General features: G+C 47.2%; 1 protein-coding gene across 1 annotated transcript in view; it reads left to right on the plus strand.

Annotated features, from left to right (window-relative positions):
- Positions 1–4,853: 4,853 nt before the first annotated feature.
- LOC124798764 (G-protein coupled receptor dmsr-1-like) overlaps positions 4,854–25,698 on the plus strand; it is an 87,236-nt gene continuing 66,391 nt past the window's right edge. Inside the window, exons 1-2 of the mRNA XM_047262293.1 lie at positions 4,854–4,871; positions 5,606–5,946. Of these exons, the coding sequence (XP_047118249.1) occupies positions 4,854–4,871; positions 5,606–5,946 (359 nt within the window). The remainder of the gene's footprint in view (positions 4,872–5,605; positions 5,947–25,698) is intronic.

Consider the following 25,698-nt stretch of genomic DNA (forward strand, 5'->3'; position numbering starts at 1 on the left):
GCTGTCACCATTGTTACTGTTATTTTTGTGCCCCACATTTCTGTTACGGCAGCACCTGTTTTTTCCAAGCTGATTCTTGTTAGCAGACTGTTGGTTGCGTATGACCCATCCATAACTAGCTTGGTAGGCACTGCCCTCCTTCATCACCAGGGATTCATTTGCTGATCAGACTGTTCTCCTTTAGTATTCCAAATGCCTTGTACATACTGGAAAAAATAAGTTGACCTAGAAATCTTGGTAGTTGCTACTCACTATTCCAAGCTCTTCCAATCATTGTTTCTCTCGCGGCTGTAAGTAAATTGCTGATTACCACTTCAGTCAGATGCGGTTCATAAAGACCATCCTCTAAATAGTTTGCCTGAATGAGATGAAATTCCTAGAACTGTCTCATGTCTTTCTGTACACACCTGAACCCAGAAACAACAACTTTTGTCTTTTATGCATACTCTAAGGCCAATATTTCGACCTAAAATCCCTTTCAAACCTCTCATAGGACTAGGACTCATACGACTGTCTACATTCAATAATTCCCTCTGCAAAGCACTTCCCTGCGAATACAAAATGCATCGTTCTTATGTAGTCCCAAGCCACAGGTAAGGTTCCACGAAAACCCTTCAGAAACATTCGTGGGTTGGTTCTTCTTTCTTGGTGAAAGGTCGGAAAATTCAGATTTTAAATTCGGCCCATCTCAAAGCTAAATTTTTCCCAAAATTGATTTCTACTAGTAGTTTACAAAGGGACTTCATGTGATACGGGATGGTGCGTAAAATGTCTCACGCTGAAAATTGTTTATGTAGCATTTCATACGCGAAACACGTCATTTTTTAAAAGTGTGTTCCATGAGGACGAGCTCCATCTTGCATGAGCCATTGTCTCACCATGGTAAACCTACAGCTTAAAGCTGTGGAAGAAAGTAGTTACGCACCATGTCCATATAGCATGCTCTATTAGTGGTGATCATGAAAAAGGTTGCCCCAATGATTCCATGAAGGAAATGACGCCCTATACACTCACCTGTTCTGCATAATTTTCAGTCTCATAAACAATATCAGCAGCTTCTCGTGCCCAAAATCTGATATTTGGCCTGGTGATGCTACCTCATTGGAGAACAATGTGTTATGAATGACGGCAACATCATTTGCTAGAACCGAAGCTGAAAACTGTAATCACTGTACCTTGTCATTTTCCGTCAGTTTGTGCAATACTGTCATTTTGTATGAGAATAATTTCACGTCAGCATGAAATATTCTCTAAAGAGAAACATGTGGGATGTCCAATTCAGCTGAAACTCACCTCATGGATTTCCTACGACTTCGTGTCAAAGCTACACTTGCAGCCTCCAACATTCTGTCCAGTATGGATATTGTTGGCACGAGGTTGTTTTTGCTGCTAGATACTGCCATCAGCATGTAGCCTGTGTACGGGGCCCACTTCATACGAAAATGAGCACTAAAATGTCGCTGAGTATCTGCGACACTCATCATTTCCCAACAAAACGACACAGTCTTCACTCTCTGTTCTAGTTTCAACCGACCTTTTTACGCCATTTTACCAACTTAAAGTGGTGGCGACACACATGCATGATAGTGACTAGTGCTGCCTCTTGGGAAACTGTGCACGAACTGTGACTACTCGGCACAACATTCCAACGTGACCATTTGCAAATGAAATGTGTCTTAGACAGTGTCACTGTATGATCTATGTGTGCCTCGGTATAGCTGGAATCCACCACCTAGAGCAGTGGTTCCGAATCTGGGGATAATTACCTCTTGAGGGGTAAAACGAAATTTCAATTAGTAGCATTAATGCGGTGGAGGCTATAGATTCCTCATATAGTCCACCCACTACACACATATTTGGTGCTTCGTCCAGTACGGGCGTTCAGTAAGTAACTATGCGGTTCATATCTTGTTATATTAAAGTCATGGAACTCGTAAGATTCTTAAAGTGATCCCCTTGAACGTGGATACACAGTTTCACACGTTTCTGCATGTTCTTGAAGAATTTGTGCAGAACATCGCGAATGATGTTCCGAATGTGACGTGTCAGTGCAGCTTGGAGTTCTTGTATGGCGTGTGGATTGCCTTCATAGGCCTTTCCCTTCAACGTATCCCATAGAAATTAGTCCGGTGGAGCCAAGTCAAGTGAACGCGGAGGCCCAAGTCTTCGAGAGGTGATGCCGTCACCAAAGATGTCCTTTAAAAAGTTCATCGTCTTGTGGGCGGTATGTACAGTTGCTCCATCCTGTTGGAACCAGGCATTCTCACTCACGTCACGTAGGGAGGGCTCCAGGATACAGGTGCGTTACCGTTCTGCATTAACGATGCCCAGAATAAAGATTGGCTCAATGATGCGTTTACGAGTCACGGCGCTCCGGACTCAACCTTTTGATCAAGCTATGGGGACACCTTAGATTCATTCGGATTCTCCGTAGTCCGCACTCGAATATTCTAGCTATTCACGTAACCGGAGAGATGAAACATTTGTCATACATGGAAAACGTTGTCTCAAGAATTCTGTCACCATTTTCCTGCAGGAAGGACAGAAACCAGTAGCAGAAGTTCACACGCGCCGGGTGATCGGTGTGTCTCAGTTCACGCACGACCGACATTTTTTACTGATACATGGACGGAGAACTCCGGAGAATTTTGCGAGCGGAACCCACGGATACGTGGGCTTGCTGAGCTAGTCGTATGATCGACTTCTTTGGACTTGGCAGCATCATGTCTTGCAGCTCAGCCACCTTCTCTTCATATGTGGATGTGGACGACCTGCCTGATTTTGGAGCATTATGAACGCTTCCGGTCCTTCGAAACTTGGTGGTGAGGCCCCGCACAGCATTGCGGTTAGGCATCTTCACTCCAGGGAATCTTGTTGCAAATTCAGCTTCTAGTTATGAGATAAATTGTCACCATTGCGGGACAAATGGTCCGAAAGAAACACTCTTTGTTCAATCGTCAGCATAATGACCTGGATCACAATGATGTTAGACAAGTCATTGGTCTTCAATCAAAGTGGACCTGCGAACAAATACAAATACCTCGTCAAATATGGTTAAGTATGTTAAAGAATGGCAAACGTTGTATTGTTAATTGACAATCTTATCAGTCATTACTAAGCAGACCGCAACAAGGCACTGCATAGTTACTTTATGAACACCCAGTAGGTAACAAATAGTAAATATCTGAGGAAAATGTCTTTTCCAAGTTGCAAATAGTCCCTCTAGTAGTCCAGAAATTGCTTCCTTACTCGCTTCGAAACCGATAAATGAATTAACTTACAGCACGACAGAGCAGTGACTACATAAGGGCTACTAGAGTGCTGCACACAGTATTATTATTATTGGTATTACTAGTAGTAGCTGTGCTGAGGCACAAAGTATTAACAGCCTGAAGTATCCCAATTTCTGCCATTTCAGAAGTAAGGAGTGCAGCCATCAAGTGATTTACAAACAGTAAGTATAGTACACACATTTTAAATGAGGTTGCAGTGTGCAGGTCAAGCAAGTGGCGCAATTGAGAGGAGTAATACGGGGGAAGAACGTTTTGTAGCAGCTGTCTTCCCTCACTTTTGATAGTTATCCGTCTTATCTGAGGAGTTGTGGGTAGCATTTGCGATTCCTTAGTCATTAATTCTAACAGCCCACTCCGTCACCCAGACACACACACACACACACACACACACACACACACACACACACACACACACACACACACTCACGCACACACACATACAAACCAAATGCTAGTTGGTGATAATGTGGACGAGAAAAGGGGGCGGGGAGAGGGGGGAGTACTAGCTAATGTCTGACTGCGCACAGGGATAATGGTCTAAGAAAGGTTGGGAACCGCTGATGCGGAGTACACCGTTTGAGGTATTCAGAATTTTCGTGATGCACTTCAGTGGGCGAATCAGAAAAAAAGGAAAATAAATGATCATGTGGCACTGCTGGCCAGGACGACCATTACACGAAGTTCGGCCGCAGCGTTGCAAGTCTTCCTTCAGGTGACGCCACACTGGACGACTTGAGTGGCAGTGCTGATGATGAGGACAACACAACACCCTGTCCACGAGCAGAGAAAATGTCCAACCGGGAATCAAACCCAAGCCTACTGCATAGTAGGCAAACACGTTACCACTCGGTTACGGCGGTGGATGGGCGAATCGGACATGTGACCACTGAGATGATGATGTGGAGAACACAGCACCCCGTCCACGACCAGAAGAAATCTCCAACTCAACCGGGAATCGAATCCAAACCCGCTGCGTGATAGGCAAACGTGTTACCACTCGGCTAAGCTGGGGTATCGGCGAATCACAAGTGTGACCATTCTCATTTACCTTCTTAGTAGATGTTCAAAATTCTTATGTGATATGGGCTCCAAACATTTGACCGATGTTCTAAAATGGTTGCTATGTTTTGTAAGCAACATAGCAAATGCGTGTTGAGTGGAATACAGTGAATTCTGCCAGCTTTCTACCTATGGAGCCAACAGCTTGCCGCATTGGTGACATCCGTTCCCGTCAGTCACCGAAGTTACGAGCTGTCGGGCTGCACTAGCACTTGGATGTGTGAACATCCTATCTGCCAAGCTCTGTCGGCATATGGGGTGCACTCAGTCCTTGTTAGGGATACTGAGGAGCCACTTGGTCGAGAAGCAGTGGCTCTGGTCTCCTAAACTGACATACGGCCAGGAGACCTGTGTGATGACCGCATGCCCCTCCATATCTGCACCCAGTTAGGTCTGTGGCCTGTGATAGCATGGCGGTAGTGGGGCAACAAAGACGTCGCCCCAAAGTAGGTCACCCTCGGGCCAGCGTCGTCCCAAGGCTGGCATCACCCCAAATCCAAGATGGCGTCCGTCAAGCGAGTACGCGATGTCACGTGACTTATGTCTAGTTCCTAGGATGAGGTTAGTGGAGGTAGCCCTTTCTTTCCCGCCATTTTCTTAGGTTAGTATAGGCAGCCCAATTGACCTATCTTCCCGCCAAAAATTCAAACTTGTCGCGAGTTCGTAGGATAGGGTGAGTTAGTTTAGTGGAGGTACCCCAATTTACCTATTTTCCCGCCATTTTAGGATATTGTTTCTCGCATCATCAGCTGACGTCAATCGCATCATCAGCTGATGTCACGTGACGTCACGTACCTGCGTCACGGCCGCCATCTTGGATTTGGGGTGACGCCTGCCTTGGGGCAACACCGGCCCTGGAATGACCCACTTTGGGGCGACGTCCTTGTTGCTCCACTACTCACAGCAACCAGTCAGTATCGTTGGGCCTCCATGGCCTGTTCAGGCAGAGCATAGTTCAGTCGCGTCCGGCCATCCTGATTTAGGTTTTCCGTGATTTCCCTAAATCGCTCCAGGCAAATGCCGGGATGGTTCCTTTGAAAGGGCACGGCCGACTTCCTTCCCCGTCCTTCCCTAAACCGATGAGTCCGATGACCTCGCAGTTTGGTCTCTTCCCCCAAAACAACCCAACCCCATAGTTTAGTTTTACCTACGGACATTTGTCGACGGCCCGCAGGACGGTGGCGCTGGCCGGCGGCGGGCCCGCGCGCGGCGACGGCAGCGAGTGCAGCGAGTGCGGCGGCGCGCTGCGCGAGGCGCTGCTGGTGTACCGGCGCGCACACGGCTACTGTGCGCTGCTGGTGTGCGCGCTCGGCACGGCGGCCAACGCGCTCAACGTGGCGGTGCTGACGCGGCGCGAGCTGGCCGCCGCGCCCATCAACCGCCTGCTGACGGCGCTCGCCGTCGCCGACATGCTGCTGATGCTCGAGTACGTGCCCGTCGCCGCCTACCTGTACGTCGTGCTGCCCGAGCAGCGAGACTACCCGTACGGCTGGGCCGCCATGCTGCTGGTGCACGCCCACCTCTCGCTCATGCTGCACTCCGTCAACGTCTGCCTCACGCTCACCCTCGCTGTCTGGAGGTACATCTCCATCAGGTGAGCCCACCACTATCCGCCACATCTCTCGCTTCTTAGAGATCTGCCCAGAGATAGTGTGCTTAAAAGAAGTGTCCATTGTCACTGTGTTAAAACATAACGATACTATTAGTTTTCAACATACGCTGCTAAGCCAAAGCATCATGACCACTGCCCTCCACGACTTGGAAGGTGCCCAGTGGTCACGTGATTCCACAGTACTGCGAGAACATTAATATCTGAGCTACCTGTATCTCAGAGTGCATAATTGCATTGATAGGTCTTTCTGGGCAGATACGATGCGATGCTTAGCACAGTGATCTGGCAGCTCTGGGGGTAACAGCGGATCACCTCGAGCTGCGAATCGATTCTAACTGGGTGTGGATAAGAGGTATGGGTGCGTCATTCCATGTTGTTTTGAATCTGTGACAAGAGTCCGTGAATCTAATTGTTTGCTTTCAAATCTCGGTACTCCATGATCAGATGCTTCCAGTGGGTCAGGGACTGGTAGAACACGCTGGCTAGAGAATACCCTCTGTCTAAGTTCAAAATGGAATGGGACTTATATGGTTCTACTATCTTGGGTTGTATTGTTGAAAGTTAACGTCATGGAGATCTCGAAGGCAGGACGCAGACCACTAGCCTTAAAACGTCATAGGTTTAATTCACGCTGTCAAAATTGCCACCTATGGGAACAAGGAGTGATCGTATTCAGTGACAACTGGCAGTCCACACCATCACTCGAGGTGTTCAACCTGTATGACAATGACAAGCATGATGCGGCAACGTTCATTGCCCTCGGATCCTCCAGTCAAGGATTCGTCCATTCTGATGCTGTACGCAGGCCCAGGTCTCGTCTCTGTTGCAGCCTTCTGGGAATCCATAAAAACTGTTACCTTTCTGACAGTCCTTTGTTCTCCAGACATCTGTAGCCTAGATTTAAAATTATAACATTCACATCACAAGTTTCAGCCTTTGATTGGAATCTTCAGATGTAATAAATTCTCCAACAACTTCGTGCGGATACATAACAATTCCAATTAAGCATTTTGAACACCGTTCGTCTTACAATGTCTGACAATGAGGTACGCATCATACGATCACACAATACAAGAGAAGTAGGCAATGAATTACTGTAGGCAGTAATGTGAGCATTGCCATTTTTGAGCGATCTTGGGTATAATAAATTATTCTCTAAACTTTATCTTCGCTAAGGACAGAGGCTAAAGAAATGAATTAAAATTTGTAACACAGCTGAGACTTGAACCAGTATCTCCTGCTTCCTAGGCAGATGCGCTAACTGCTACTATACTGACGATTTAAGAAGGGAAAATGGGCTGAAGACATGAATTGAAGTTCCTGTTAGTGAGGGCACTGACAAAGCTAGTCAGTGCAGCTGTGTTATCCCCACATCTGCTTAGTACACAAGTCTCGTTTGCGTCCCGCCAGCGGAGCTTGGCACAGGCAGTTGTTTACCTGTTGACAGTTGGTAGTCGTTCTAAATATGGCGCACTACTATAGAAATGCAACGATGGAAATCACTTTTCAACCACATAACGCCAAACCACGTGTGTATGTGGTTGAACTATTCCTACGAGACGATTTATGTTTGGATTCCCTGGGCACTGTGGGCATGCACTTCTCAATTACGGCCACCTTCATTTACGTCGAGGAAATAAATTCCGAGGTGTGCACAACTGTGGTGAAAAAATTCGCGATTCGCTTAAGTTCGAACACCCTGATGATCACATTGGGGCGATACAGAGGACCGTGTGTTGTGGCGTAACACGCTAGCTACGCCACACTGAGAAGGGAGCCGAAAGAAAGGCACGCGTACACACACGCCGACTGGCGTCAAGTCTGGAACAGGATACGTTATGACTGCTATAAAGAAAATACGTAGCCTTGGAATATACTTAACTTTTAATCACTCCTTGTGATACATCTCTCTTGACTATACAAATGAGACTCGTAAGATACATGCACTGTTACAATTGGCGCCTTGCTACGTCGTAGCCATGGACTTAGCAGAAGGCTATTCTAACTGTCTCTCGGCAAATGAGAGGAAAGCTTCGTCCGTATTGTCGCTAGCAATGTCGTCCGTACAACTGGGGCGAGTGCTCGTCCGTATCTCGAGACCTGCCTTGTGGTGGCGCTCGGTCTGCGATCACACAGTGGCGACACCCGGGTCCGACATGTACTAAATGGACCGCGGCCGATTTAAGCTACCACCTAGCAAGTGTGGTGTCTGGCGGTGACACCACATTCCTCTCCCGCAAATCGGCGAACGGTCGTGAGATAAGGCTTCCGCCCGCCGTGGGGAGGACCCCATGTTGATGTATGCGATGAGGTGGGGAGCCTAACAACAGGCGAGGCTGTGCCACCCGCACCCGGCCATTCGGTCCGAGGGGAGCTAGGAAACGCCTGAAAACCTAGTCCAGGGTGCACGTCAACATGCGGTGTATGCGCCCGTAAAGAGACAGGAGGGGCCGAAGGGTCGACCTCCATTGCGTCAGGGAATCCGACGCGCGATGACGTCATGTGGTCCGGAGCGGGAAAGAGTTCCATGGCGGAGGACGGCTGGTCACGGGAAGCGATCGGCGGCGCGTGACCCAGGGAGGCGCATGGCGGCTGCAGCGAAGCGTCCACTGCGGGCGGCGCCGGCGGGAGAACAGGCGGCGGCGGCGGCGGCGGCGGCTGCGGCGGCGCGTCGCCATGGGGCAAAATGGAAGGCAGCGTCGGTAACACCTGGGGATGAGGCGAGCCAGTAGATGGGTCCCCAGGGCGCTGACCGGACGGCACCGTCGCTGAAAGCAGACGGGGAGCGGCAGAACCCGTGCGACGACAGAGGCGCAGCTGATTGAGATGCCGACGCACCTCACCAGAGGCCCCCAAAACCAAATACATCGCGCGGCCGAGGCAGCGAAGAATGCGCCCTGCGAGCCAACGCCGTGAACCGCGATAGTTGCGATTGAATACAACGTCGCCTGGAGCAAAAGCAGGAGTCTGCCGCTGCACAGGAACCTGATGCGGCGGATGCAGCAAAGACATCAAGGTTCGATGAGGACGACCGTGGAGCAACTCTCGGGGCTGAGAGCGATACGAGGACAAAAAGAGCAACAACGTGTCCTCCCGAGAATGCGACTCTTTCGACATCTGTGACTTGAAAGTCCGGACCAATCGTTCAGCGGCACCGTTTGACTGAGGCGAAAACGGCGCGGATGTCAGATGTTGAATACCATTGGCCTGGCAGAATGACTGAAATTCTGCGGACATGAATTGTGGGCCATTGTCGGAAACAATAGTCTGCGGAAGACCTTCAATGCAAAAGATAGCAGACAACGCTTGGATGGTGGCGGAGGACGTCGTGGAAGACATCCAGACAACAAAAGGAAAATTACTGAAGGCATCGACCAGAACCAACCATTGAGCATTCCAGAATGGACCAGCAAAATCAATGTGCAAGCGTTGCCAAGGGGAAGTGACTTTGGCCGTGCAAAGACTTTCCGCGGCAGCACGGATTGTTGTTCGGCACACGTCATGCAAGAAGAACACATATTCGTAATCGCAGCATCGATTCCGAACCAAGTACAGTGCTTACGAGCAAGTTGTTTCGTTCGCACTATACCCCAATGTCCTTGGTGAAGAAGCCGTAGAACAGAGGACTGTAACGAACGTGGGACCACTACTCTGGACTGATCATTATCAGAACGCAACAAAAAAACACCACATCGAACAAAAGGTGTGTCCTTGTGAGCAAAAAATCGGCGAACCAACGGATCCTCGATCCGAGACTTTGACAAAGGCCATTGCGTAGCAACAAAACGCAAAACAGTAGCAAGGACAGGGTCAGCAGCTGTGGCTGTAGCTACACGACGAAAATTAATCGGAAACGATTCGACCACTTCATCGGTTTCCGAATCAATGAACAGGCAAGCAAGTTCGGAAGAATCGAATGCTTTATCCTCAGCAACAGGTAAACGGGACAACGCATCGGCGTTTCCATGCTTAGCAGTGGACCGATACAAGATATCGTAGCGGTACTGCGAGAGGAAAATAGACCAGCGAATGAATTTCTGTGCTGTACGCGGAGGTACAGGCTTGTTCGGATGAAAAAGTGACGTCAAAGGTTTGTGGTCTGTGATGATGGTAAAGTGACGACCATACAAGAAATCATGGAACTTAGTAACACCAAACACGAGAGCCAAAGCTTCTTTCTCTATCTGGGACTAATTTCTTTGCGCAGACGAGAGCAATTTTGACGCAAAGGAAATAGGGCGATCATGCGAGCCAACTTTGTGCGCAAGCACAGCACCGATCCCGAAATCCGATGCATCTACCATCAACAAAAGGGGTTTCTGGGGATCGAATGGCGTAAGGCAAGTATTAGAAAGCAACGCCGATTTCAACTGGCGAAAGGCGCGTTCGCATTCCGTCGTCCAGACGAACGGAACACCTGTACGGCGTAAGCGATGAAGCGGAGCTGAAAGGAAAGAGGCATTGCGCACATCCACTCACACCTTGTGATTCTAGATCGTTTAATGTTCTTGCGACCTCATCACGCAATGCGTGGGGAACATTGCGCGCTCTGAAAAATTTCGGTTGCGCGTTGACTTTCAGTTCCAAATGTGCTTCATAGTTTTTAGCACAACCTAAGCCCGGTGCAAAAATGTCTGCAAATTCGTCACATAGCCGAGGAACACTGTCTGCAGGCACAGTCTGATTCACTGATAGGACCTGATTTACAATAGACATGTTAAACAATTGAAATAAATCTAAACCAAACAAGTTCACTGCAGAAGAAGAACGAAGAATGTAAAATGACACAAGTTTTGTTTGTCCCTTGTATGTGGCAAGAAGGCTGCACTGTCCTAACACAGGTATATTCTGTCCTGAATAACTATGTAACTTAACATTTGCGGCACGCAACGGAGGTGTGCCCAGTTGTTTGTACGTGTCGTGATTGAGCAATGAAACTGCAGCTCCGGTATCGAGCTGGAATGGTATGACCTTGCCATTAAAGTCCAAATCTACAAAAAGTTTATTGTTCTGCTGACGACAAGAGCGACTGTTTTGTGCAATTTGAACTGATACAGGCACAGCATCACTTGCTAATTGACGTGATTTCTGGCGACGTCGACGCACAGTTTTTGTGGGATGAACACAGTCACTGTTAGAGAAAGTGGCACTGGACGAAGCGGAATTAACGACATGAATATCCATGGGCGAAGGTCCATGAGCCTGAGTGTCCTTGGTTCGATTCCGGCGCGAAGCAAAGGGCCTGGAATGGTTGTGATTGTCTGATCTGAGCTTTTTCTGGCAAACACTTTGAACATGTCCTTTCCTATTACAGAAAAAGCAAATAGCTTGGCGTGACGGGCAATGTTCACGCGAATGTCTAGTAGCACACCGCGGGCATGATTTCATTGCATTTGCATGCTGGCGCGGCACACCCGGTTTAGAGCGCGGCGGCAGCTGCGTCGAAGTGCGCGAGGGCAGGTTACCGGGCCGCGCGGTGCGTCCAGTGGGCCCGTTAATGTTACACACGGCTGGCGAAGTTTCAAAAGATTCCTGAGCACAGTCAAGTGTGTCTTGTCTATCCAATATGTCTATCACTTGTTGAAGGGAGGGATTAACTAGTTTCAAAATTTGCTCCCGTATGCGAACATCAGAAACGTTCTGTGCAATTGCATCACGTACCATGGTATCTGAATAAGAAAGGCCACAGTCACAATCAAAGGCACAGTCCCTTGTAAGGCCTTGCAAAGTTGCAACCCACTCCATATTAGTTTGACCGGCTGTACGTTTTGTACGAAAAAACGTATACCTTTTTGCAACCACATTAACTGTTTCTTTAAAATAGGCATCTAAAGCAGACAAAATTTCCTCGTAGGACAGAGTTGCTACGTCGCGTCGGGGAAACAATTTCACTATCACACGGTAGGTGGACACACCGACACAAGAAAGCAAAAATGGCTGCCGCTCATTACCTTGAACTCTGTAGGCGGCTAGATGAAAGCCAAACTGTCGGGACCATTCTGGCCACGATTCTTGCGCTGGATCGTAGTGCCTAAAAGGCGGTGCAACTGCGAGTTGTGGCTGCGGTAGCGGTGAAGCGGCGGCTGCCGAATCGGTTTGAATGGCACGTTGACCCTGGACGAGCTGTCCAAGGGCATCCAATAACGCCTGCGTCTGCTGATTCTGCAAGCGATAAAATTCGGACAGTACATCTGGCGAAGCCATGACGCAAGTAAATGTAAGCAATCAGAAAGAACACTTCTCTCGTCGCCAATCTGTTGTGGCGTAACACGCTAGCTACGCCACACTGAGAAGGGAGCCGAAAGAAAGGCACGTGTACACACACGCCGACTGGCATCAAGTCTGGAACAGGAAACGTTATGACTGCTATAAAGAAAATACGTAGCTTTGGAATATACTTAACTTTTAATCACTCCTTGTGATACATCTCTCTTGACTATACAAATGAGACTCGTAAGATACATGCACTGTTACAATTGGCGCCTTGCTTCGTCGTAGCCATGGACTTAGCAGAAGGCTATTCTAACTGTCTCTCGGCAAATGAGAGGAAAGCTTCGTCCGTATTGTCGCTAGCAATGTCGTCCGTACAACTGGGGCGAGTGCTCGTCCGTATCTCGAGACCTGCCTTGTGGTGGCGCTCGGTCTGCGATCACACAGTGGCGACACGCGGGTCCGACATGTACTAAATGGACCGCGGCCGATTTAAGCTACCACCTAGCAAGTGTGGTGTCTGGCGGTGACACCACACCGTGCACGCCTCTACTTGCGCACACTTAGCGTCTGTTAACTCCCCTTTAATGTGCAAGGTGACGTCGTAAATGCAGCTTTCTGTCCGTACTAAAACGTGATCGGATATGTGGTCGACAAATGTCGTCGATATATGAGACTTATGAGGTGTACAATGGTGTCCGCCAAATAAAAATCGAACTGACAAAACATGTTCCATCGTAACGCAGCCTCAGCAGTTGCTGTGCGATAGTGATGTACATTGGCCAGCTATGCATGTGTTGTGGCTGCAGCCAGGAAAGTCATGACATGTCAATGTCGGCTGTCACAGGCACTGACTGGAGAATTGGTGCCACCTTTGGGGTCGATAGTCCTCCTCCTCAACCACTTCAAAGTAGTGATGACATCTCCAACGGATGAAGAAACCACCCAATAGAACAGGGATGTCACAGGGTTGTGCATGGCATAGTCGATGCGCCCGCCATGGCGGCGGGCCGACAAGACATCTTCTACACTCAAGACGAGGTCTATTCTTCTCCTCCAGACCTGCTGACTATGATATCAAAGAAAGCTGACCCTCCATGAGGTGCCCGTAGGAAAGAGATATGGAATCCGACATTTGGAACTTCTGCACAACAGCAGCTAACTACTTATGGTCCAAGGGCAAAAGACGTTGAATGTGACTTGGCGACAAAATTGAGGAAGCAAGATAAGGACGATACAGAATGTGCACTTACTGCCCCAGCGACCAAGTGAATGGCAGTGAGTCAGTGGCGCTTAGGCGAAGGTATCCCTTTCTATCGTCGTCCATGACGACACCACCAGAGGTAGAGACAAGGCAACAAACTTTTTGATTGGCAAAAATCAACCTCAACACTGTCAGAACGTGTCATAAATTCTTCATGTTGCAAGAAATGCCTGATGCTGTGGACATCGACATGTCTCTCCTGCAACAGGTCCACGTAGCCCGTTTTCCTGACCTCTTCAATTACACAACTCATGTCTCCCATGCTTCGCCCAACGGTAGCGGAGTCGCCGTCCTAATTAGACAGGTCTTGGTAGCCAAGGACGTTCGATATCTCCCCAGTTCACACGCATGGCCGCCACAGTGAACTTACTCAGTAATGTCTATCTTCCTTCCGTTACAGGCTGACGGCCGAAACTCTCCAGATTTTTTGCAGAGGATATTGTGCTGCTCTGCCACTGTCAGCTAGACGATCTGGTGATTGACATGCACTACATTTGCACACAAGCGCCTTCGGAATGGCTCCTGCAATATTCCCCAAGAGCTGAGTTTGACATTCTCATTCGTAATCTTCAACTGATGGAAACATGGCGCCACATCCACAGGGATAGACATGGCTATGCTAAATTCACCATATCATTCGTCCAGCAGACACCACCGGATTTATGTTACTCGCTCACTACAGATTGTGATACCTGATGGGGAACTATGGCCAACAGCTTTTTTTCGGATCTGTTGCCCTACGTCTGCATCATAGCCCCCGTCCCCGTCAGAGTACAGTGCAGTAGGAGCCCAAGGGAGCTCACCACCATCCACTTGTCCTCTGTAGTCTGTCATGTAGCTGTGGAAAATGTATGGAATAAGTGCGTCCACTGTTATGGACTTTACCCCGCAGCCCTAAGATGAGGGACTCACTGCATAAAACCAACCCACGGGCGATGATGTATGGTAGAGAAGCATCTGCGTGGCGCAGACACATAATCGACTTTTATTTTGTGCTGTTTAAGACTTTTCCGACGTAGTAACTGCTTCATTCGTTCACGGATGTCCTTTCGGAAAATGCTGAGGAAGCTGCACAGTATTTCGACGGGGCAGCTTCTCGTCATATTCAGGCGTTTACTGACGTATTTCTGCAATTACTAGCCAATACACACTACTTGGTATCACTTATTACATTCCTCACATAAATAATATTATCCAACTTTTTGGTGTTTATTCTTGTAATAATCTTCAACATTTTTTATTTCCATAACGTGACTACAGGGCTCGGTGTCACATTCTACACTGGTGTTACCCATTTAAAGAACATAAATCTTAACAAGAAAAATTAACTCTTATGGGTCAGACTACTACTTTACTTTATTCTCAGCAATGTACACTGCTGGCCATTACAATTGCTACACCAAGAAGAAATGCAGATGATAAACGGGTATTCATTGGACAAATATATTATACTAGAACTGACATGTGATTACATTCACCGCAATTTGGGTGCATAGATCATGAGAAATCAGTTCCCAGAACAACCACCTCTGGCCGTAATGACGGCCTTGATACACCTGGGCATTGAGTCAACACGATACCACAGTTCATCAAGAGTAGTGATTGGCATATTGTCATGTGCCAGTTTCTCGGCCACCACTGACCAGACGTTTCCAATTGGTGAGAGATCTCGAGAATGTGCTGGCCAGGGCAGTAGTCGAACATTTTCTGTATCCAGAAAGGTCCATACACCACCTGCAACTTGCGGTCGTGCATTATCCTGCTGAAATGATGGGTTTCGCAGGGATCATGAAGGGTAGAGCCACGGTCGTAACACATCTGGAATGTAACGTCCACTGTTCAGAGTGGCGTCAATGCGAATAAGAGGTGACCAAGACGTGTAACCAATGGCACCCCATACCATCACGCTGGGCGATACACTACTATCGCGATGACGAATACAAGCTTCCAATGCGCGTTCACCATGATGTCGCCAAACACGGATGCGACCATCATGATGCTGTAAACAGAACCTGGCTTCATCCGAAAAAATGACGTTTTGCCATTCGTGCACCCAGGTTCGTCGTTGAGTACACCATCGCAGGCGCTCCTGTCTGTGGTGCAGCGTCAAGGATAACCGCAACCATGGCCTCCGAGCTGATAGTCCATACTTCTGCAAACGTCGTCGAACTGTTCGTGCAGATGGTTGTTGCCTTGCAAAGGACCACTTCTGTTGACTCAGGGATCGAGACGTGGCTGCACTATTCATTACAGCAATGTGGATAAGATTCCTGTCATCTCGATTGCTAGTGATACGAGCCCTTTGGGATCCAGCGCACCGTTCCATATTACCCTCCTGAACCCACCTATTCCATATTCTGCTAACAGTCACTGGATCTCGACCAACACGAGCAGCAGTGTCGCGATACGATAAACCGCAATCGTGATAGGCTACAATCTTATGGTACGCATTTCTCCTCCTTACACGAGGCATCACAACAACGTTTCACCAGGCAACGCCGGTCAAGTGCTGTTTGTGTATGAGAAATCGATTGGAAACTTTCCTCATGTCAGCACGTTGTAGGTGTCGCCACCGGTGCCAACCTTGTGTGAATGTTCTGAAAAGCTAATCATCTGCATATCACAGCATCTTCGCGTCTGTAGCACGTCACCTTGGTGGTGTAGCAATTTTAATGGCCAGTAGTGTATACGCTGACTCGCTTGAAAAGCGCAGATGCCAAGGGTTGAGGCTCAATCGTAGACGACTCATACAGCACGGCGACATCCAGTGCTACCTTCCTGGCCTGTTAGTCCGTCAGGAACACTGGGTGTCGCATTGTTCTGTGATTCGTTTACAATAACATTGTAGGCTCAACCTTTGGCGCCAGCCCTTTTGTAGCGAGTCAGAGCCATTGTAACACTTCATGACGACGAGTAACTGTCTCGTCTAAATATTGTGTACCTTCCACAACATTATCAGACGCAACGCCCGTGAACCAGTGAAGCGACTTTTGTTTTACCATCCTCTGAGAATGTTCACAATGACTTCCGTCGCTGGACAGACAGGCTTCAGTAAAACATGCCTAATGAAAGATGGTTTCTCTCGCACGCCTCCGTTTGGAAGAAGCCACAGCACATGAACATGAGCATGTGCAAGACCGATTGCTCACAGAACAGCTTTTAATGTATCACATAATCACGTCTCAACAAACAATGGGATACAGCCAAAGGTTGTCATGAGCATTATGCTCGACTGTATTCAGTGCAGCAACTGGATCCGGCGCTGATTACCGAAGTCTCGAGGTTGATCAAGCCCTCATAACACAATCATTGGAGGCGGTCTTGACAGGGGAGATTTCAGAGGACGAAGTGTCTGATGCCGTCAACAGACGTTTGGCCATCAAGAACCCATTGCCATATGGCCTACATTTGAAGTTTTATCGAGCCTTCAAGCAGCTGTTGATGCTGTGTTAGATTGAGATATGCCAAGAACTGATGTCTCCAAAAGTACTACTTCCTGTTAGCTTCCTGAAGGACTGATAGTGCCTATTCATAAACCGAATGGTGGGTCCTGTATCCATCGTTACCAGTTCTTGAAGATGCTGAAGAGTGAAATGAAAATTTTCACTATATTAATAACACAAAGGTTCAGCTCATACAAGGTGTGCTGGTTTTCATAGACTTAAGTCAAGCATTTGACTAAGTTGACCTCTCATTCTTGACAGAAGTTCTCTGGAGCATCAGATACCCAGAACGCTTTATAGAAGTGATGATGTGCCTACTAATTGATGCATTACCGAGTATCCTCATTAACAATCCAGTCATTAAATAGCGGCCATCCATATTCACCGCTCAGTGTGCCAAGGCTGCCCTTTGATATATTATGTGTTGGCCTTGGAGCGCTTGTTACTGGCCTATGCCCTCGACTCACTAGGATACTGCTCGACACTGCCACCTTCATATGTACCACATGTGCAGGAGACTTTATGCTGGTACTCCATGGTGGTGATGATTTGAGAACCTCCACAGAATGGATCAAGACGTACGAGTCCGTCTCGGTTAGCCGCATTAACCTCGAAAAGTCAGCAGTCGTACAAATGGGGAAGGGATCATTATCTGACAGTGTCACCTTCTTACGCGTCTGCAACCAGATGAGATGCGATATACATCTTACACCATACACCATATGACGACGCATAATTATAGGCGCCTTCTGCACCAAATTAGAGAAGGGTTAGCAGATCACGACACTTCGAACATCCTCCAGGTACGCTAGGCCAATATCTGCCTAGTGTCGCACGTCCTGACGGTTCATAGCCTCTTTTATTTACAAACCCAAGGGCCTGTTGCATTATGGCGATTCTTGGCTGCTTCGTTAGCACAGTTATCTTCTTCAAAGTTCGACGTGAATCGGACATGGGAGGACTAAGTCTAGTAAACGCTTATGACAGAGCGATGGCCCTCTCCCTTAGGCCAAATTTACGGTTAAGGCATTGCTGCCCCACAGCCTCAAGGACTTGCTGCTTTAGTGACAGCCTCTCTCAAGTTCCCGGTGTCACTGCAAACAATCATGGCACTATTTTTCTACCTTGGGCGTTTTCGCTTGGAACTCAGATATACACTTCCTTCCTGCTTCCACCTTTGTCGAGGGCAAGCAGATCTATCTCGTCCTACAATGGAAACAACAACAGTATGTGGTTAAATCAAAATACCCCAACACGCAACGGTGTGTCGTATGCCGGACAGTCTACGCAGCTAAATTCGACTCCAGTCCACTTGATATATGACAGTCAATGGTGGGATCCCCCAACTGCTTGCAGTGTAGTGACATTGGACGAACTCCAGCTTAACTGTGGAGATGTCCGAATAGCCGTGCGTGTTGGCGCACCGCTTCCCAGATGGGGTGGTGCACCAGAAGTGGACTGAATCCACCCGTTGGAGGGGCAAGAAGGCTGGTGCGCAAGCCAACCTGGAAACGGTTTTTAGGCGGTTTCCTACATCCCACTAGATGCCTAATGGACAGGTATCCAAGAGCCACCTGAGTTACACGATTTGAAAAATAATTAGAAAAATTTCGGTCACTTCCATACATTCCGTCCGAGGTAATGGTGTGGCGACAGGAAGGGCAACCAGCGACCCGTTAAACTAACCTTGCCAAAAGCGTTAATAACCATGTCGACTGCGCACCAGTGTGGGACGAAGACAAAAGAAAATGAAGAAGAACATAAACAGTTAGGAGGCCACATATTTCCCTTTAGCAGTACAGCAATGTTTAAAAGCTCCTGCTTGTTCTTGCTGCGAATCAGCTTAATTCTTGGTTCATCGTATGTAGACTTACGGTCCTGCATGGCCCAGTGGAAAACCTGTCTGTCCTCTTGTGCGCTAATCATGTGGAACAACTGGGATACTGTATGACATTGAAATTAGTTTTCCTGAGGTTATCCACTTCTTATATTCCTGATAGTCGTTAGACCCCCACCGTCGTGGACATCAGCATTGCGAAATGATACGTCTCTTTCAAGATAAGCGAAGATTCTGTCACAGTCGAATTTCGGCACTTGCTGGTGGTCTTCTCGCCCTCTAACATGAGACCTAACTCTTTCTTCTCACTAATAAACAACAAATTCCAACTCGATTTCTCAATGAGATATCCGCTGTGTCATTTATACAGGGTGTTACAAAAAGGTACGGCCAAACTTTCAGGGAACATTCCTCACACACAAATAAAGAAAAGATGTTATGTGGACATGTCTCCGGAAACGCTTGATTTCCATGTTAGAGCTCATTTTAGTTTCGTCAGTATGTACTGTACTTCCTCGATTCACCGCCATGATTTCATACGGGATACTCTACCTGTGCTGCTAGAACATGTGCCTTTACAAGTACGACACAACATGTGGTTCATGCACGATGGAGCTCCTGCAGTGTTCGTACGCTTCTCAACAACAGATTCGGTGACCTATGGATTGGTAGAGACGGACCAATTCCTTGAAAGCTCTCCTGACCTCAACCCTCTTGACTTTCATTTATGGGGGCCTTTGAAAGCTCTCGTCTACGCAACCCCGGTACCAAATGTAGAGACTCTTCGTGCTCGTATTGTGAACGGCTGTGATACAATACGCCATTCTCCAGGGCTGCATCAGCGTATCAGGGATTCCATGCGACGGTGGATGCATGTATCCTCGCTAACGGAGGACATTTTGAACATTTCCTGTAACAAAGTGTTTGAAGTCACACTGATACATTCTGTTGCTGTGTGTTTCCATTCCATGATTTATGCGATTTGAAGAGAAGTAATAAAATGAGCTCTAACATGGAAAGTAAGCGTTTCCGGACACATGTCCACATAACATATTTTCTTTCTTTGTATGTGAGGAATGTTTCCTGAAAGTTTGGCCGTACCTTTTTGTAACACCCTGTATATAGAGCGTTGCAGCTGCCACTACCGATGTCGTGTTACATCCGACCTTCAGTAACCACAGGCCAGATCTCCATATTCTATCGCTCGCTACGCGAAAACTATTAGTCGTACAGAAAAAATAAACATGACCTTTCTGTAGAAATTTAATGTTGTTAAATTTTGTGCTTGGATAAGTTTTCGCTAAAGGCGGTAGTTTTAAAGTTATTCAAGAAAAACGTAAAAAAGTGACCTCCAGACGCAGCCATACTCACACACTCATTGCACGGTGCTGCTTCCTATTACTATACAAAAATTTGCACCTGCGCGAACTACTTCCACATTCGACCTTTTTTGGTCTTCGTTGGCCGGCGTAATTATGACATTGCCTTAGTCGATCACTTACAAATTGTATAAGTGACATTTGTGGAAATTCTACCTAACAACATCGTGGAATTTAATAGCACAAAATAAAAAATTTCTTCGTTGTGTTTGTCACGACTACGAAGCTATTGTGATTGTAAGGGTTACGCTACGAAAAAGGACGCACTGTAGATCCTGACTGGTGACGGTTGAATGTGGGGGTGGAGATTCGTTTGGAGATCAATGTTCGTTTTGCTTAAATACCTCGAAAACCGTGGTCGATACAGCTCGCTTACGTAGTCGAGTTCACAGCCGGCACGGTAGCTCAGCGCGTTCAGACAGAGGGATAGCTGTAGTCTGTAATAAAAAAAAGAAACAGAGTGACGGTATCGACAATGAACGGGTGCCACGCGTGATTCGCCCCGAACAGATGCAACGAGCAAAATGAGATCAACAACAACAATATGAAAGTTTACTGACGGAAGCTTGTTCAGGAGGTTAGCCGGTTCGAATGCTAGTGATTAAAAAAAAAAAAAAATTCGGTACTAGTATTGGGCCTGTAAGTGGAGAAGAGATGGTGGTGTAAAGTTCCTGATCGCCGGCTTTTGCGCCACTGCCGTGGTTTAAAAACCAAACCTCTCCCTAGTGTCTGAAGGAGTGAGGGGATGTGACATTGTTGATGGTGACTTCTCTGTCGGATGGGGGCACTAATATTGGCTGCATCGTTGCTATTCGCGACAACTAGGCTATGAGCCAGCAATGGGTTTCACCCTCTCCATTCTCTCATCATCATCATAATCATAATCATCATCATCATCATCATACAACACAGAGAGAGTACAAGGGCATTTCCTTAGTGTGGGCTAAATACATTCCTGGCAAACTTGAATGATTTATGACCCTTTCCCCCTCCCCGTCAAATGTCGTTATGCTAATTGGTTTATGACCCCCTAGGGGGTTGATTTATGAGTCCCCTGGGGAGAATATGTTCTTCTGAAAAATCCACACCCCCTTCCCTGACCCCCACTTCTCTGTGAAATCCCCCATCCCCCTGCCCCTCGCCAATCCAAGCTCACTTATGCCTGCAAATAATTTGAAAAATTAATTAAGTTGATCAATTAATTAACCCTCTCCCCCATGGGAAATTCCCAAGCCTTCCTCTCCTCCCACTTCCCACTCCCCATCGAAAAGAAATTTGCAGGAAAATCGCTGTCTGTGCTGAGCTGTTGGTGTGGAAGGTGCAACTATTACCCTGTCCAGCAACTACATGCCCTAGTTACTCAATTACACCACTGCAGATTCGAAGTATTGTCTTGTTGGAAAATTTTTGCGTGTGTGCTCGCCTTGATGTGCCGAGATCTACTGAGCTAGCGCACAATGCCACCACCACAGGACGTCCTACCCATCACCCCCTCCTCCCTACCAGTCGGGAGAAAATTAGTGGGAACGGAAGAGCAGCAGCGCTTACTCTCGTGTGTGGGAGGCACATTGTTGTTGATCTGTTGCTGGAAAGAACACACAAATCGTTCGGCTTCTCCATTCAATTGAGGATAAAACGGAGCACTGGTAAGGTGAGTGATACCATTGGCTGACAAAACTGTTCAAATTCCAGAGCCGTAAACTGTGGCCAATGTCTGCAACCGAAACTTCTGGCAAACCCTCCAAGCAAAAAATAGATGACAAAGCCCGATTGGTACTAGGCGATATAGCCGAGTTCACGGCCACTTCAAAGGGATATTTGATAAAAGAATCTGCAACAATAAACGAACGAGTGTTCCAAAAGGGACCAGCAAAGTGAATATGCACTCGCCGCCTCGGCGATTGAGACTTTGGCCAATCTGAAATCATTTCCGGATGGGTCAACAGATTCTCAGCACAAGCTCGACACTGTGACGTCATTTGTTCAATGTGTGCGTCTATGGCCGATCAAATACTGTGACCACGCACTAACTGTTTATGCGTACATTTCCCTAATGTCCTTGGTGGAGCAATCACAAAACATCTTTTTGGAACACTTTAGGAATAAGCACACGCGATTCTCCAGAGTCGGTTTGCAACAAAATCACGCCGTGCTGGATGGAGAGCCCATGCCGACGATCTAAACATCGGTGCTCGAAAGAATTCACTGAAGGAGGTAAGCAGTGCAGATGTAGTACAATAAAAGGTTCAAGGTTTGCTTCTGCGACCAGTGAAATTTTCCTGTAGTGCAGTGGAAAAGACTGTAGAAGTTCAGTGTCCTACACATAGATCTGTCAACATGACGCCGCAGTAGCATCTAATTCAGAATCAGGACCAACAGGAAGGCGAAAAAGGGCGTCAGCATTTGCATGCTTCGACATGTGCCAGTATAGAATTTCGTACTCATACTGTCACAATAACAAAGCCTACCGTTGCAGGTTCTGAGCTGTACCTGGCGGAACACATTTGGACGGACGAAACAAAGACTTCAAATTGTTCAAATGGCTCTAAGCAGTATGGGACTTCAGCATCTGAGGTCATCAGTCCCCTACACTTAGAATTACTTAAACCTAACTAACCTAAGGACATCATGCCAATCCATGCCCGAAGCACGACACGAATCTGCGACCGTAGCAACAGGGCGTTTCCAAACTGAAGCGCCTATAACTGCTCGGCCACAGCGGCTGGCAAACCAAGACTGAAGTGATATATGGTACGTCACTAGGTAAAACTTCCGACCAAGCAGATAATGGTGAAACTTGGTAGCGCCATAGATAATAACGAGCGCCTCTTCTAGATTTGCGAATAGTAACATTGTGTCTTGGTCAATAATTTGGAAGTGAAAGCAATCGGCCTGTCCGGCGAACCAAATCTGTGCGACAGGACAGCTCCAATTCTGTAAGAAGAGACGTCCACCTCGAAAACCACAGGCTTAGCGGGATCGAAATGAACAAGACATTTGTCACTCAACAAGACATTTTTAAGTTTCTAGAATGCATTCCGGCACTCTTTGGACCAAAATGCACATTCTTCTGGCGCAAATGATATTGCAGAGCTGCCCTGAATATAAACAGGATATAATATGTCAATTTCCCGAGAATGGAGATATAATTTGTCAATTTCCCGAGAATGGACTATGTTACGTTCCGCGGGCAGAGAGGTCCCCGATGACCAGAAAATGTGACTGAAGAGGATGAATATCTTCACTATTAAGAATATGTACCGAATTTCTGTCTGAAACAAGGCACATTTGTCCAGGCGACACTACGAACCTGCAGCTCAAAGCCCTTGAAAAATCATACGAAGGTTACTAATATGTTTCTTCGGTATAGTTTCCGACTCCACAAAAGCGTCCAAATAATTTGACCAGACGGGAACTTTCGCAGTAAGCTGTTGTATGCAGCGTTCGAATATGGCACGTGTGGCTACGCTGCCGAAGGGTAAGTGCAAAAATGTGAACAGCCTTAAATGTGTGTTGACCAGAAACAATTTTTGACACTCCTCATCTAGCAGAATTACAGATACACATCTCTTAAGTCAGTTGTTGAAAAATAGCGGCCTGCACAAAGCCTGTCATTAATTCCTCACGGTGAGGCTACGGATATGTATCGATTATGGTTTGTGAGTTCACACTGTGGATTTAAAGTCATCGCAAAGATGAAATTGTCCAGAAGTCTTTGGTAAAGTGACTAAGAGAGAAGCCCACTGACTAGCCCGGATAGGAGTAATAACTCCACTGTCTTGCCTTTCTTTAAGTTCCCTTGCAACATCATCTCTAAATGCATGAGAGACGGAACACACCCGAAAAATCTTACGTTGCGCATTGTACATCATTGTAACGCACGCTACAACGTTATGTGCTCTGCCAAGTCCGTCAGACAATAAATCAGGAAACTCTACATTCAGTTGACTAATGCTGTCTGTTGGGTTGAAAGCATAAACAAAAAGTACGCTGTCCTGAATACGAAGATCAAACAAATCAAGAGACCTTAACCCAAAAATATTTTCACGGTCTCTCTAGCGCAAAATTGTAAAAGTTACTGTTCTGGTGTGAGACTGGAATGTGGCAGTCAAACTAACATGTAACAAGCACTAGCATGATCTGACTGTTACACTCAGTAAAATGCGTGCTCAACTTTGTCAATTGTGGCGAGTCCAACTCTATATACGGAAGGGCCAGTGTGTAACTTAAATGGCACACACGGTCCAGCAACTACTAAGTTAACAAACAGTTTGCCTGACTGTCGTTCTACAACACTTCGGCGGGGTAAAGACATATTGTGAATTTGGTAATTACTAGTACCAGTAGCCAGTTTAGAAACAACTACACTGAAGAGTCAAAGAAACTGGTACACCTGCCTAATATAGTGTAGGGCACCTCGAGCAAGCAGAAGTGCCGCAATACGTTGTGGCATGGACTCGACTGATGTCTAAAGCAGTCCTGGAAGGAATTGACACCATGAATCCTGCAGTGCTGTCCATAGATCCGTAAGAGTACGCGGGGGTGGAGATCTCTTCTGAACAGCACGTTGCAAGGCGTCCCAAATATGCACAATAATGTTCATGTCTTGGGAGTTTGGTGGCCAGTGGAAGTGTTTAATCTCAAACGGGTGTTCCTGGAGCCACTCTGTAGCATTTATGTACGTTTAGGGTAGGGTAGTGTCCTGCTGCAATTGTCGAAGTGCCTCGGAATGCACAATGGACATTAATGGATGCAGGTGATGAGACAGGGTGCGTACCTACGTGTCACCTATCAGAGTCGTATCTAGACGTATCAGGGGTCCCATATCACTCCAACAGCACACACCCCACACCATTACAGAGCATCCACCATCTTAAACAGTCCCCTGCTCGCATTCATGGCATATGGGTTCATGCAGTTGTCTCCATAGCCGTACACGTACATCCGCTCAATACAATTTGAAACGAGACTCGCCTGACCAACCAACATGTCTCCAGTCATCAACAACGTCGGTGTTGAGGGGCCCAGGCGAGGCGTACTGCTTTGCGTCGTGCAATTATCAAGGATACACAAATGGGCTTTGGATCGCAAAGCCTGTATCGATAATGTTTCGTTGAATTGTTTTCACGCTGACACAACATTGAAATCTGCAGCAATTTTCAGAGAATGGCACTTCTGTCACGTCAAACGATTCTCTTCAGTCGTCGTTGGACCCGTTCTTGCAGGATCTTTTTCCGGCTGCAGCGATGTCGGAGATACGATGTTTTACCCAATTCCTAATATTCACGGTACACTCGTAAACGGCCGTACGGGAAACTCCCCACTTCATTGGTACCTCGGAGATCCTGTGTCCCATCGCTCGTGCGCCGACTGTAATACACGTTCAGAGTAACATAAATCTTGATAACCTGCCGTTGCAGCAGCAATAACCGATCTAACAACTGCGCCAGACACTTATTAGTGCATATAGGCATTGCTGGCTGCGGCACCGATTCTACCTGTTTACATATCTCTTTATTTGAATACACATGCCTACACCAGTGTCGTTGACGCTTCAGTGTACATTCACTGATTAAGAAGTTGCTGTGTGCTTACGAATGT

Source organism: Schistocerca piceifrons, chromosome 5, assembly GCF_021461385.2.
Source record: "Schistocerca piceifrons isolate TAMUIC-IGC-003096 chromosome 5, iqSchPice1.1, whole genome shotgun sequence".
NCBI lineage: Eukaryota > Metazoa > Arthropoda > Insecta > Orthoptera > Acrididae > Schistocerca > Schistocerca piceifrons.